At 37.7% G+C, this 15,337-nt stretch overlaps 1 protein-coding gene across 6 annotated transcripts in view; it reads right to left on the bottom strand.

Moving 5' to 3' along the window:
* Positions 1 to 2,373: 2,373 nt before the first annotated feature.
* The window catches only part of CNTLN (centlein), a 300,088-nt gene continuing 287,124 nt past the window's right edge, over positions 2,374 to 15,337 (bottom strand). For all 6 annotated transcript variants that reach the window (XM_064579709.1, XM_064579710.1, XM_064579707.1 and 3 more), the window contains one exon: positions 2,374 to 5,671. In XM_064579709.1, coding sequence (XP_064435779.1) covers positions 5,570 to 5,671 — 102 coding nt within the window. In that variant the 3' untranslated portion in view covers positions 2,374 to 5,569. The remainder of the gene's footprint in view (positions 5,672 to 15,337) is intronic.

The following is a 15,337-nucleotide window of genomic DNA, read 5'->3' as shown; positions in this document are numbered from 1 at the left end:
CCAGTAGAAACAAAATACTCTTTTCTATGGTGGAAACACATGCAATCAGCCCGCCACCCGATAGCTAGCTGATCACCCCAGGAAACTGTGCCATATCAGGGACTCAGTGTTGGGTCTCTGCTGCTTGAAGACTGGACACTCAGTAGTGGCTGTAGCCAGGTTAGCCTTGGTGAGTGGATGTTCATGTTGCCGAACCCATGCATAACCTCCATACCTGCCACCATCCACAAAACAGTTCATTCTATTCACTTGGTTATTAAAATCCTCCTCTGCTGAGGTCACCCTTTGGTAAGCATTCACATAGGACACAAAAATCACCTTTTCCACCCAGAGAGGTCTATCCACATATCTCTTCCCCAGACTTCCTTCTCACCCTATTCTAAACATGTTCCTTCCAAGTCCCTGACTATTCAGCCCATGAATCACTGCATCATCACATGTATCTGTTGATGGGCAAATGAATAAACCAGCTGTGGTACATGAATGTACCACTGGGATGCTACTCAGCAATAAAATAAACTATTGATACACACAACGTAGATGGATTTCAAGGGCATTATGCTAAGTGTAAAGAGCCAATCTCAAAAGGCTATATGCTCTATGCTTCCATTTATATAACATTCTCAAAGTGACAAAATTATAGTGATGAAGAACAAATAAGTAGTTGTAGGCCCTAAGGTTGGAAGGAGGATATGAGTACTAAGGAGCAACACAAGGAATATTCTATGTCAATGGAAAAGCTCTGTATCCTAATTGTGGTGATGGTTATATCATCTACATGTGTGACAATATTTCATAAAACTATATCCCAAAAAATGAATGTAAAAACTTGTGAAATTTTCATCCACAAATATGTTGTGAGTGCTTTAAGTAGATTCAGGTGGTAAAAGGTATATTTCTCCAGTGTCTAGAGTGGGGTGGGACACAAGCCAAGGGAAGTCTCTAGTACTTCTCTTCTAATAGCCCTGGGTCCCTCATGCCAGACTTAGCATTAACAAAGAGGGACATTTTCTCTATTATAAACTATGAGTACAAAGATGCAGGAGGGCACCTTCTTTTTACTTATTCTCAATGATGATATCCTAGTAGAAAGGAAGACTGAGTGGAAAAAGTGCTGCAGTCAAAATTGTGGTATTGTGGACCATGTGTGTTGGTTTAAGAAGAAAGAAGAAAATTGAGGATTGGACTGTGGAGAGGAAATCCTTATAGTACCCACCATTCCCTCGTGAATAGGGAAAACCATCAAATACACGTTTGCATGTTTAAGAATCAAAAAGCAAGAGGCTTTTAAAAAAACTGAGTATAATTAACATACCAGTGTTATGCTAATTTCAAGTGTACAATATAATGATTCAACAATTCTATATGCTACTCAGTGCTTATCACTCTTAATCCCCTTTATCTATTTCACTCATGCTCCCTACCCACCTCCCCTCTGGCAACCACCAGTTTGTTTTTAAGAGTCTGTTTTTTGTGTCTTTTTTTCTGTATTTGTTCACTGTTTCATTTTCTTAAGTTCCACATAGGAGTAAAATCATATGGTATTTGTTTCTCTGCCTGACTTATTTCACTTAGCATTATATTAGGTCCATCCATGTTGTTGCAAATGGCAAGATCTTGTTCTTTTTTATAGCTGAGTAATATTCCATTATATATAATAATTATATAATATATAATAAATAATACTATAATGGTACACAAATGCTATATATATAATAGTTAGATGCACAGGTGTATAAGAATTAAAGATAGTGGGGCCCCTGGGTGGCTCAGTCAGTTAAGTGGCTGCCTTTGGCTCAGGTCATGATCCCAGGGTCCTGGGATCGAGCCCCGTGTCGGGCTCCCTGCTCCGCGGGAAGCCTGCTTCTCCCTCTCCCACTCCCCCTACTTGTGTTCCCTCTCTCGCTGTCTCTCTCTGTCAAATAAATAAATAAAATCTTAAAAAAAAAAAAAAGAATTAAAGATAGCAACCCTTGTGACCACTTATTTCATGACTCTTTCTGAACCCAGAAAATAAAGGGCTCTCTCAAAATGTTTCCTGGTACTCACCCTTCTTTTTGGTTTTAAATTATTTGTGACTATAAATTTCTTATAGAAATTTTCATTTCGGACCATCTATCTCTTAAGGATGATTTACTTGCAGAATCCTGCAAAATTTTGAGGATTAAGTTAGTATTTTCTTGGTTCTTTATTGTGTTCCATTGACCTATGTGTCTATTCCTCTGCCAACACCACACACTCTTGATTGGTGTATCTATATAATAAATACAGAGTGACTGGAGTTGGTAGAGTGATTTCTCCCACTTTATTCTTCCTTAAAGATCTTTAACTACTCTCATTCCTTTGCCTTTCCATAAAATTTTTAGGAGAATCTTGTCTCTATTTTCAAAATATCTTGCTGTGATGTAGGTAGGAATTGTATTAAACCTGTCTATCAATTTGGAGACAACTGTCATCTTTGCTATATTGAGTATCCCAATCCATGCTCTCAGTGTATCTCCCTACTTATTTAATCTTCTTTCATCAGAGTTTGTAGTTTTCAGTATACAAGGTCTTATACATGCTTTGTTAGATTTACACCTAAGTAATTCTTATTTTTTGAGCAAAGGTGAACTGTATTGTAAATTATGGTTTCCACACAAGTATTACTAGTTCACTAATGTATAGAAATACAATTAATTTTTGTATGTTGGTCTTGTATCTTGAAAAGTCACTTATTAATAATCTAGGAGGTGTACGTATGTATGTATTTAAGAGATAGCTTTACTTCTTCCTTTCTAACCTATATGCCTTTTATTTCCTTTTCTTGCCTTACTATGCTGGCTAGGATTTTCAACATTATGTTGAATAAGAGTGGTGAGAGTAGACATCCTTGCCTTGTTCCTGATCTTAGGGGGAAGTGTTCAATCTTCCATTATTAAGTATAATGTGAGCTGTAGGCTTTTTGTGATTGTTCTCATCAAATTGAGGAAGTTCTTAATTATCTGAGTTGTTTTTTTTTTCTCACGCATGTGTGTTGAATTTTTTCAAATGTTTTTCTGAAATTTTATGATCATGTGGTATTTCTCCTTTAGCCTGTTTACATGTCTTACATTGGTTTTTGAATATGGAATCAGCCTTGATTTTGTATCTTCGGACCAATGTCCCTCATAAGTATCAATAAAGCAATTCTAAACAGAATTTTTGAAAACTGCATTAGTTTTCTATTGCTGCAGTCACCAATTACCACAAACTTAGCAACTCAAAAAGGCAAAAATGTATTCTCTTACAGTCATGGATGTGCAAAATCAGTTTCACTAGGCTAAAGCGAAGGTGTCAACAAAGCTGTTTTTTTCCCTGGAGGCTCTGTGGGGGAGAATCCATCTTCTTGCCTTTTCCAGTGTCCAGGGACTGCTTACAGTCTTTGGCTCCTGGCCCCTTTCCTCTACACTGAAAGCTGTTGGGGTAGCACCGTCACATTTCTCTGTCCCTCTGCTTCTGTGGTAACACTGATCTCTTCTGACTGACTCTCTTGCCTCCTTCTTGGAAGACATCAGGCCCAAACAGAGAATCCGGGATAATCTTCCCACTCAAGATCCTTAATTTAATCACATTACAAAGTCCTTTTTTGCCATAAAAGGTAACAAATTCACAGGTTTCAGGAATTAGGAGGTAGACATCTTTGGAGGCCATGTTTCAGCCTACCATGTTTTCTTTCTTTTCACTGTCCTTATTTGGTTTTGGTATCAGAGTAATACTGTGCAGTCACATTTTTATCTTTGTAACAAAATTCTGCTGTGATGAGATAGTACATTTCAAATTTTATGATTTTTTTCCTACCATCGTCTTCTTCTGAGTTGGGAATACTGTTATGAGTATTCATAATATTTGGTAATGTCAATAGACAGGGCATTCCTTTAGCACAGGTCTAATGTCTTTGTATAATTAGCACAATGCTTTGCCGTCTAGTTCAACAGCAAGATAGTCCACATTCCACTGTGCCCTAAAAAGTATGGTATTGGAAGGTCATTTTTCTCTTATTCTGACATGATGGGTATGCACTGGTATTTTTTTTTTTTTTTTTAAGCACAGTAGTGCAATATTTGTGGCATTTGAAATGCTGTCAAGTTATAACTGTGTCATTGTGACTTGTACCTTGCCAAAAGGAGTGCCAAGTGACCCCAGCACCACATATGGTCTGGGCCACATACTCACCTGCACTACTGTAGCTTGAAAGCAGCCATAAACAATACATAAATAAATGAGCATCACTGTGTTCCAATAAAATTTTATTGATGGACACTAAAATTTGAATTTCATATAACTTTCACATGCTACAAAATATATTCTTTTTGTTTTAAACCATTTGATAATGTAAAAATTATTCCTAGCTTGTGGGCCACACAAAAACAGGCAGCAGTCCAGATTTGGCTTGTGGGCCATAATTTGCCAACCACTGCCTTAACCTCAGGGGACCTATATCCTAAAGGGGGCTGGGGGGGAGAAATTAACAAGAAGATAAATAAGTGGACAGGTAAAATAGATAATTTTCTGTGATAAAGGAAATAAAGGAAATTAAATAGTAGGATGGCCAGGGGATGTGTCTCTGGGAACAGGTAAGGTGATCCTGAATGATGAGAAAAGTCATGATGAGCCAGTCATGAGATAAGCTGAGTACAGAGTATTCTAGAAAAAAGAATAGCAAGAGTAAAGCTGGAGGCAGGCAGAAGTCTGGTGAATTAGAGGAACCTTTTCCAAAAAGGTCACATGTGGCAGGAACATAGTAAGAGGTGAAATGGGGGTGAGAATATGTGGAAATCTAAAAAAGATGACATCATTGTTAAGAATTTAACTTTCAATTTAAGAAATTAACTTTAATTAGTTGACCACAGTAGAAGTTATGCTAGATCCAATTTTACACACTGGGCTTGTGGTCCCTTGCTAATTTAGAGGAGCACACCAAGTCTTGTGAATTTAAAAAAAGAAAGGGAGAAAAGGAGAAAATGTTTTTATTTTTGCCACATAGTTCTAGGAAAATACAGTATCTCCTATATTGTCCAGTATACTGAGAACAGATATAATTGGACCAATTTATTTCATTAAATGCTCATCCTTAAGATAATGATGCTTCACATTTTATATTTGTTTACAATACAAATGTGCTCTTCATTGGATGATTTAAGGCCTTTTATAGCAGTTTTACATCAACAGTCTAGTTTCTTTATAAAACTTATAACATTAAACCCTCAGTTTACCCCTTTTTCTTCTTATATTCAGACCAATTTGTGTGTCCAAGCTTGTTCTAATTTCTTCGAGTGCACTGGAAGGAAAATCATTTTTAAGTTTGCATTGATTTGTGGCAATATTTGTATTCAACAATCAAATGCTACACTATTTCCTTTTAAATGGCTATGTACTTAATTAGTTTCACTTGTTCAGCAAATAATTAGTTTCAGAGACTTCTTATTTTGGTATCAAACCTGACTATTGATAGTTGGAGCAGATACTGTATCAGGATGGTAATGCACGTTTTCCAGTCACATCGCACAAAAAGTTTTCACTTTTGGAAAAAAAGTTCTTCTTCGTAATATCATCTAATATCTTTCATAATTGTGAAATATCCTTCAACTAGTTTCTTTCTTTCATTTATTTTCTCCAGTACTGCTTCTAGTAAATAGGAGGCAAAAGGAAGCTGGAAGAGAAACACAGAAAAAAGATGATCAAAACTCTATATTTTCTCTAGCTCAGAAACATACACTAAATATCATTAAACCATTAGAACTCAGCTACCTGCAACTTTGCACCCATCATGGTACCCTACTGGGTATCTTTTCAGCTGATCTTACTGGATAGTGGCAGTAATTTTGTCTTTTAGAATAAAAATGATAAAAGAGCAGAAGTAAAATGAAAAAAGATAAACGCCTTATTGAACAATTCATGGTTTACTGACCATGTTAATGATGTAATCTGCAATACAAGAAGCTAAGCCATTTGTCTTCAATCAGCTGATCAATAGCAGGTTACGGCCATCTCCAGGGCCCACAGGCCCACAGAAGTCGTACTGTATGCTCATCACTCATCAAAGAATGAGAGAGAACTATCAATATACTTGCCTGTGTTGGAGCCAAACACCTCGAGAGTTGTAGGGTAAAATTTCAGAGGGGAAAAAATGGCAAAAGTATACCCATTGATTAAGTTGTTATAGAAAAGTTTGTTCGGCATATCAAAGTGTAATACACATGTTGCAAACTGCTGAGTTTATGAAATGTAGAGTACATTTTTAAATTTCATAATTTATATAACTTTTCTGGTAAAATTTCATTGTTCCCTCTGCTTCCCTGGGCTTCCTGGAGAACTCCAACTCGTACAATGCGTGTGTGCGCTGTAAGTAGGGGAAAATCTAAACTGTTCTCCGATTACTTGCACAGCTCCGCCAACTTGCTTCCATCTCCTGTCCAGCTCTCTAGTCTCACAGAAGAGGTTTCTATAATTAAGAAGTTCATTACGTCACTTCTTGGAGTTGTCCTTTGGATTCGCCAGGGAAAGACTATTTTTGTTTCCCTGAATACGTTAGTTGGGGATGCTTGTCAGGCCCAGGCCCCTTTCCTACGGGGAAGTGGCATCGGGCCCTTTTTTGTGCTAGGATGACCACTGGTAATGTCACCCATCAGTACCTGAGCAAAGACTTATGCCCTCGGGAGGAGTTGCCCAGCTGTGCTCAGCTAGGGTGATTATAATTAGCTACACCGAACAGGATGGCTCTTTTCTGAATATGAATGGGGGAAAACAGCAAAGATTACGTAGCCCATGAAAGAAGCAGAGAACAAAGCTGGTCCATAGCATTGCCTCAGATCCCAAAGTTTCTAAGATTCTAATTTAACTTCTTTCTTAGTTTTACAACAAACCGCCTTCTCCTTTGGGCAGCCTAAGTCTCTGCCAGGAGCTTCACACACTGTCTTCCTTGAAACTTACCACTGAAGAAAGCATAAGATACCAAAATATCACATTTCTTCAGTTCTGAAGACACTCTTGAATAGAAGATATACACATTCACTTAAAAACAGTTTTTTCTGGGGGAAACAAAAAACCCTACCACATTAAATATATACATACTGTGTTGGCATTCCAATGTCAGAAATACGAAAATGTGGGGGAAATGCATCTTAGAATCAAGGAAGAAGAATGTTAGACTTCCTACTGCAAGATAAGGATACTAAAAGCAAATCCTTACTTTGACAGATTGACCTTCTGGGATGCAGAAAAGGATTATATTTGGCAAAACTGTCAGTCTTATAAATTAGGTAATTTAAATTCTCAGGGCATTAATATTAGATGTTAAAGAAATGCATATACAAAAAAACATTAACAAAACTATCAGGCAACTTTCTTTTATGTTGGCCATGGCTATCAGTATCATATGCATTCCTACCAAAAAGCAGACAAACAGGGGTGCCTTAGTGGCTCAGTCGGTTAAGCCTCAAGACTCGATTCTGGCTCAAGTCATGATCTCAGGGTCGTGGGATGGAGCCCTGCGTGGGGCGAACCTGCTTGTCCCTCTTCCTCTGCTCCACCCACCCCCTCCCCGGACTCCCACATGCACTCTCTCTCTCAAATAGATAAATAAATAAAACCTTTAAAAGTTATCAAAGAGGGGTGCCTGGGTGGCTCAGTCATTAAGTGTCTGCCTTCAGCTCAGGTCATGATTCCGGAGTCCTGGGATGGAGCCCCGCATCGGGCTCCCTGCTCGGCGGGAAGCCTGCTTCTCCCTCTCCCACTCCCCCTACTTGTGTTCCCTCTCTCGCTGTGTCTCTCTCTGTCAAACAAATAAATAAAATCTTTTTAAAAATTAAAAAAAATAAAAAATTATTAAAAAGAAAAAAAGCAGACAAGATGAGAATAACCTCCCATTTCTTCCTGATATAAACACAAGGTCATTTCCTAAAGCTGGTCAAGGAAAAAAAGAGTTCTCTGGCCAAATAAGTTTGGGAAACAAACCAAACTTTAAAAACTTTCTTGATTTCAGGATTTCTCAGAGGCTTTAAGATACGAAGAGGCACTGTGTGTCTCCAAGAGGGCAATGCAATATCCTGTTTCTGAATTCATCTGTCTGTGCTTTTCTCATGGTCTGTTTATTGTGTTGGACCAGCAGTCCATGGAACACATGCCGCTTCTGTAATTGCTTATGTAATGATGTCACCCGGTACTTTCACCAGGCCACAACGTACTGACATTTATCATCTTATTTGCATATCACATTTTCAAGTTAAAACCTAAGCCTTATTATCTTGTGATCTGAACAGTTTTCAACATATCATTGCCCTCGGAAATTTCACTTCCTTTAAAAAAAATCTATCTCAAAGAATCTGTCTTCCAGGAAGCCTCCAAGGTGGAACAAGAGGTCCATTTACTAATTTACTACTGACAACTCACTTTATTCTCTTCCTCTGGTTCCCAATAAAACGTAAAGCCCCACAGTTAAACACAACTGTTTGTCAATCCTGTTTTATTGGATTGTAAGCTTCTTTTAAGCTTTGTATGGAGGCTAACACATATGGATTTCAAAAAGCAATCAATCTTTTAATCATGATGCACAGTATTTGCACGTCTGTCTGCCCTGCAAATAGGTCAGAAGAATGTTATTTTCTGTTTATATAATATGAAATGAAAGTTCATATATCTTACAAGTTGGTTGGAGATGTTTATTTTAATGGTTCTATTTCCTTTTTTATAAAACAGTTCTGAATTTCTTCCTCTAAACACAGTGCTCACTGTATATGCTTTTTATGACTTGTCGTTTACTGGGAAATATAAGGCCAGTTCTCAAAGGGGCCTTTCAGAAGTTGTTGTTTGTTTGTTTTTTTTACTATATAAGGATCAACTGTAATTTTATAAAATATAAAATTAATGTAATTTTGTAATAAGATCATTAATCATTGAAACAAACTTAGAGGAAGTCTAAAGAGAAGTCAGAATCACAAAACACTTCAAATATAATAACTGAAAGTATCTGTTAACCAAAAAATTGTAAGCACATGTCCCTCCTACTTTATAAATTGTTCCTTACTCATAGAGTAGACTCAATATGTATTCAAATAATGAGTGTACTAGCAAGCCTGGGTTTACAAATAGCCTCTCTTGCCAAGTTTGCACTATTCACTTATTTGGCAAACTTCTTCCATAGACTGCACAGATAAAAACTTCTGCTTAGTCTAGGAGGAATTAATGAAAATTCTTGTTTTCTGAGAGTGGCTAAGAATGGCATTTTGAGTTCACTGGCTATTTTAGTCAACTGAGAGTAATTACTTTTATCACTGACAGATTATTATTAATTCTTAAATCTTATAAATCACAGTTAACTTGAAGACTGATGGAACATAATTTAAGCTACTGTGATTCAAGAGAGTTCTGCAAAATCCTATAGTACCAAATGAACATCAGTTCTCAACAGTTCTCTTGATACCTTGTGAGATTCCTTGGTATGGAAATTTAACTAGGACATTGGAACAACACCTGAGTTTTGCTTGGTGCACAGTGTCGTCTTAAAGCAGGTCTTCCTAGTCATTCGGGCTGTCCCTGTCGCAAAAGGTGATTTCTCTTCCGCAGAGATTTCCCCAGATTTCACAGACTTCCAGCTTATCTTACATGTAAACACCTACAGATGTTCGCCTTTAGGAACTGGTATGCTGCTGACACAATCTCACATTTATCCCTCACACTTACAAATTGTGGTTTCATTTAGAGGTGTTTCTGTATAAAGGTCAGATATGAGTGATGGTTGCAGATGTTTGAGAGCGACACTGGAAAAATAACAAAACCTAAAGTCCATGACTATAAAACATACAGATAACATAAAGCATGAGCACTAACTAGAATGTGCTCTTAACAATCAAAAATGGAAAAGTTTTGTGTTAAAAAAAAAAAAAATGAAATAAGGGTAACTTTTTAAATCTAAGGGGCAAAGGAACATTCTCACCATTTTCATTCTTGTTTGGGGTTTGAAAACTATTACCAAGAAGATACCGCTTTTAAAACACAAACTGGTTTTAATCTAGCTTGAGTCACACTGAAAAGAAAGATGTGAAATTTCATGTAGCATACCTGCTTTTCCTGGAAACACGAAAGAAGGTTTAACATTGTTAAATTAAAAAAAAAAAAAAAATCCCAGGAAGGCTTTGAATGGAAAATTCTGAACTCTTGCAATTTCAGCTGGGTGTGAGAAAACTGTGTGGGTGGCTGAGTGTGTGGGTTTATGTGTGTGAGCAAGGGTGAGTGTGTGAGTATGCACGCATGTGCATGCATGTGTTCTACGTGCAACAGAGGAGATGTGTTCAGAGTTCTAAGGAGAAACTTTTAGTTAACCTTCAGGCCAGAAGGGACTCTATTTACAAAAGCCAGGGAGATTTATAAAACCCTTCTCATGGCCATATTGCAAGGATTCTGTAGAAGGTAAGCATATTTTGCAGAGAGGGCACTGGGGAAAGGGCCATTTTAAATTTCAGCATTTGCAAGATCTGAACCAACTAAGAAGAACAGGGATATTTAAAGCTAAAGAAAAAGCACTGATTAAATTCCATACTTTAAATTTGCAACAGCTGAAGGCAGAAGGAATTTTTGATATGGTCCCAAGGCAAGAAAATGATCTCCAAAAAGTGGACTAAAATGGACTGAATGAAATTCAAAAAAGGATTAGCAAATAACAAAGAACAGGGCAACAACAAAATGAAATCAAGACACATTTTCCAGCCATTGCTGGCTCAAGGTTTTTATAGAAATCCTAGTAAAGAACGAGATTGTATTATAAGTACACATTATTTGCTTTGTACAAGTATACATATTTTAATATATATACCCATAATTCTGTTCAAGTTAATTGTTTAATAAATTTCACAGTTGATACATTTTAACTCTTTGTTTATTGTCCTCCACCCCCGAAAATGTAAACTCCATGAAGGCAGTGATTTCTGTCTCCTTGGTTCACTTATGTACGCCCAAACCTGAAACATCATCTGGTACGTAATGGGCACTTAGTACAGGATTTTTTTTTTTTTTTAAGATTTTATTTATTTATTTGCGAGAGAGACAATGAGAGACAGAGAGCATGAGAGGGAGGAGGGTCAGAGGGAGAAGCAGACTCCCTGCTGAGCAGGGAGCCCGATGTGGGACTCGATCCCGGGACCCTGGGATCATGACCTGAGCCGAAGGCAGTTGCTTAACCAACTGAGCCACCCAGGCGCCCCTAGTACAGGATTTTTTAATGGATTCCGTGGCATAGGTTCAGTTTTCTCTCTACTAATTCTCTTCATTGCCTTTTCAAGTCCCAATTAAAAAGGACTGTTTCAGGTGTTTTTAGGGCCTGAAAACAAAGCTAAATGACCTCTATTACAATTTTAATTTTGGGGGTCAGAATGGGCAGAACAAATAAACAGTTGTCTCTTAGAGGGCAGAGTATAAACCACTCCTAGTTTGGATATATGGGAAGGTAATATTGATCAGAGTATCATAGGGGTACATCTTCTGTGCCAACTGAAAGGAAACCAATTAAGTAAGAAACAAAATAATTTATCTCATTTATTAATAAGTATGGCCAGTAGACAGAAATTCAAATTCAAAGGCACTTAAGGCAATCTCTGCTAATTAATGGTGGAGGACACAGCACATGTGATACAAGAAATTTACTGAATTTACTTTTAAATGTATTCTTTTTTTTCTCTCTTTCAGTACTAAGGAGAGCATTTTTTAAATGGAGATACAGTTCACATAACACAAAGTTCACCATTTTAAAGTATATAGTTCACTGGTTTTTAGTATTCACAAGGCTATGAGACCATCACCACTATCTCATTCCAGAACATTTTCCTCACGCTCAAAAGAAACCCTGTACCCATTAGCAGCCCCTTCCCCATCTCCCCATCCTCCCCACCCCCTGGCAACCACTAATCTACTTTATGTCCTTATAGATCTGCCCATTCTGGACATTTCATATGAATGCAATCATATTATATGTAGCCTTTTGTCTACGGCTTCTTTTACGTAGCGTAAGAGTCACAAGGTTCTTCAGTATCAGTCCTTCATTCCATTTTATGGCTGAATAATAAACAGTCCATGTATGCACATGCCACATTTTGTTACTCTATTCATCACCTGATGTACCTTTGGGTTGCTTCCACTTTTGAGGTATTAAGAATAAGGCCGTTAGGGGCGCCTGGGTGGCTCAGTCGTTAAGCGACTGCCTTCGGCTCAGGTCATGGTCCCAGGGTCCTGGGATCGAGCCCCGCATAGGGCTCCCTGCTCAGCAGGAAGCCTGCTTCTCCCTCTCCCACTCCCCCTGCTTGTGTTCCCTGTCTCGCTGTGTCTCTCTCTGTCAAATAAATAAATAAAATCTTTAAAAAAAAAAAAAGAAGAATGCCATTAAAAAAAAAAAAAGAAGAATGCCGTTGTGAACATTCACGTAGGAGGTTTTTTTGTTTTGTTTTGGTTTGTTTTTTTTTGGACATGTGTTTTCATTTATTGTGGGCATCTACCTAGGGGATGAAACTGCTGGGTCATATAATCTCCCTCTTTAACTTTTTGAAGAACTGACAGCCTGTTTCACAGTAGTGTCATCATTTTACATTCCCAGCAGCAACGTATGAGGTGAGGGTTCTAATTTCTCCACTTCCTCACCAACCCGTGGTATTGTCTATCTTTTTCATTATAGCCGTCCTACTAGGTGTGAAGCAGTATCTCATTTTGGTTTTTGGTTTGCATTTCCCTAATGGTTAATGAGGTTGAGCATCTTTTCATTTGCTTATTAGCTATTTGCTTATCTTCTTACAGAAATTTCTATTCAAATCAGTTTCTTTGCTTTCTGTTGTTGAGTTGTAAGAGTTTGAAATGTGTTCATAATGGTTAAATTTCACTGAGAAGAGCCGGGTAGAAGGCTAGGCTGAATTAATGAAAACTTGTGAGTCCCTGAATATTGTTAATGGGATGCATCTACTAAATTTTCTATGGCTTCCGTACTGACATCTCCTCCCTACCAAATCTGATCTACGTCTCTGGGTCCCTCAAACTCTTAAAGGTATCATCATCCCTTTATGCAGGGTATTAAACTCACCCATCTATGGCTTCTACTTTCTGACTTCACCTCATCTCATTACTGCTATTGATTCAATTACTGTAACGTGGATCATATCTATCTCACTCTTTCTCTTTTTATGGCGAGGGCACATGCAGGCCCTCATTGCCCTTTGCCTCGGCGATCTTCCTGCTCCCAGTCTCTCTCCCTCCAAACCTGCTGTGTGCTGATCTCAGGTTTCTGTTCTAAAGCACAACTCTGATCATATCTCTGTCCTGCTCAAAAGCTTTCACAGTTTGGTCCCAGCCTACTTTTCCTATCTCTGTTTTTTCCTCTTACTCCCTAAACCATAGAAAAACTGATTTTTGAAGGGTTCTCCCATCCTATTATAATCATAACTTGCTTGTTTGTCTCTGCCATAAATTATATGTTTTTAAAAATGTAATAATGTAAAAAGAGGAATTACTCCAAGTAAAAATATTCAAAGAAATTAAAAGGCAGCTGTGCCATAAAAAAATGACAGTAGGTATTAGAAAGATTTTTTTTTTAAAGATTTTATTTATTTATTTGACAGAGAGAGACACAGCAAGAGAGGGAACACAAGCAGGGGGAGTGGGAGAGGGAGAAGCAGGCTTCCCGCGGAGCCGGGAGCCTGATGTGGGGCTCGATCCCAGGACCCTGGGATCATGACCTGAGCTGAAGGCAGACGCTCAACAGACTGAGCCACCCAGGTGCCCCTAGAATTTTTTTTTTAGTGTAAATTTATGTAATTACATAAATTTAGTGTAATTAATGAAAACTTACAAGTTTTCATTAATTCGACCTAGCCTTCTATCCAGCTCTTCTCAGTGAAATTTAACCATTTATGAACACATTTCAATCTGTGGGATAAAGGTTAGGTGCAGATAAAGATTAAATGTATAAAATTACCAGTAGTATCAGGACCACCTTAAAGAATGAGGACATATACTTGCATTCTGTATTAAATACAGAAAAGTTCAGGTTTTAGACCTTTTAGTTCTCAGGGAATCTGGCTAAAAACAGCAGTAGGTATTATCCTCTTACACTGGAGTCCCATGCTGCCAGCTTTTTATTTTGTGGTAAATATTTTATTAATACAAATTTTCATCCAATGAATGCAGAGAAAAATTTTTTTGCAACGAAAATTTTGTATGTGTGGCCTAGTCCTTAAACCAAAGCCTAATTTTGTGGCCTGATCCTTAAACCAAAGCCTAATTTTGTGGCCTAACCCTTAAACCAAAGCTAAAAGCATGGGGCCAGACTGACTCCTAGGATCTGAGAATTCCCTTACATACAGCACCCATCGCAGAGGGAGGACGTAAAAGAGAGGTTTTCCGACAATTTTGTCTCCAAATATTTTAATAATCAAATATCAATATTGAATTAATTCGTTTTTTAAAGAAATGTGCTCAATTATTCCACAGCTTGACGATCGTGTAACCCAGATACACAGAACTGTATGTCTTACTCAACGGACGTAGGAAGGAACACACACACTTCTACCCACACGATCCTGCGAGCATCACTTAGCCTCTCACAAAATTGGTGGACAAAGAAAACCTTTTCTAAAATTCAGGACAAATATAATTGCTGGAACTGAGAGAGAAGAAAAGTAGGCTAAAATAAAAAATGAGAGAGATGTTTTCTATTTTATAGATTTTTCTCTTGGGTGTAATTACGAAGTGACATCCAAGTGCAACCAATGAAGTCCCTATTTTTTTCTCACAAAATTCAAAGACATCAGCAAAACCACCTATGTCAGTAATAAAAAAAAGTCTTTGACTTTCTAAATGTTTTCGTACTGTCACAGTGGAATAAAATTAGCTTGAAAAATGATCTAAAGGCCCATGATGCAGTTCATTATGTAGAACAGCAACAGCAGAGCTTCCCAGTGTTCATAAAGTCCGCTCCATTAAATTTACCTCCAGTCAATAATTAGGAATCCACAAATAAACCCGGGCAATTAAATCAATACTGCCAGGCAATCATAGTCCGGAGTCCAGGCTCAGCGGCACAAAAAGGCACTACATCAAACTGCAGCATTAAGCAGCCTAACGCCATTTTTAATAGGATTTTTTTGCACTAACTAAACAGAATAAGTATACACCCTGATAATGCAGAATGTGTGTATGCACGTCTACACAGGTATGTCAAAAAAAAAAAAAATCAGGGCTGGTGTCAATGTTGTTTTCGTGAAATTTAATAAAGATGTGCACGTGTGGACGTATTATTTTTATGGTCATAACTGATGACAGAAGTTCCAGATTCAAGGGTCATACT

Source organism: Mirounga angustirostris, unplaced genomic scaffold, assembly GCF_029215605.1.
Source record: "Mirounga angustirostris isolate CCGP_5_RB_7025 unplaced genomic scaffold, mMirAng1.0.hap1 SCAF_15, whole genome shotgun sequence".
NCBI lineage: Eukaryota > Metazoa > Chordata > Mammalia > Carnivora > Phocidae > Mirounga > Mirounga angustirostris.
This window is presented reverse-complemented; position numbering and strand designations above follow the sequence as displayed.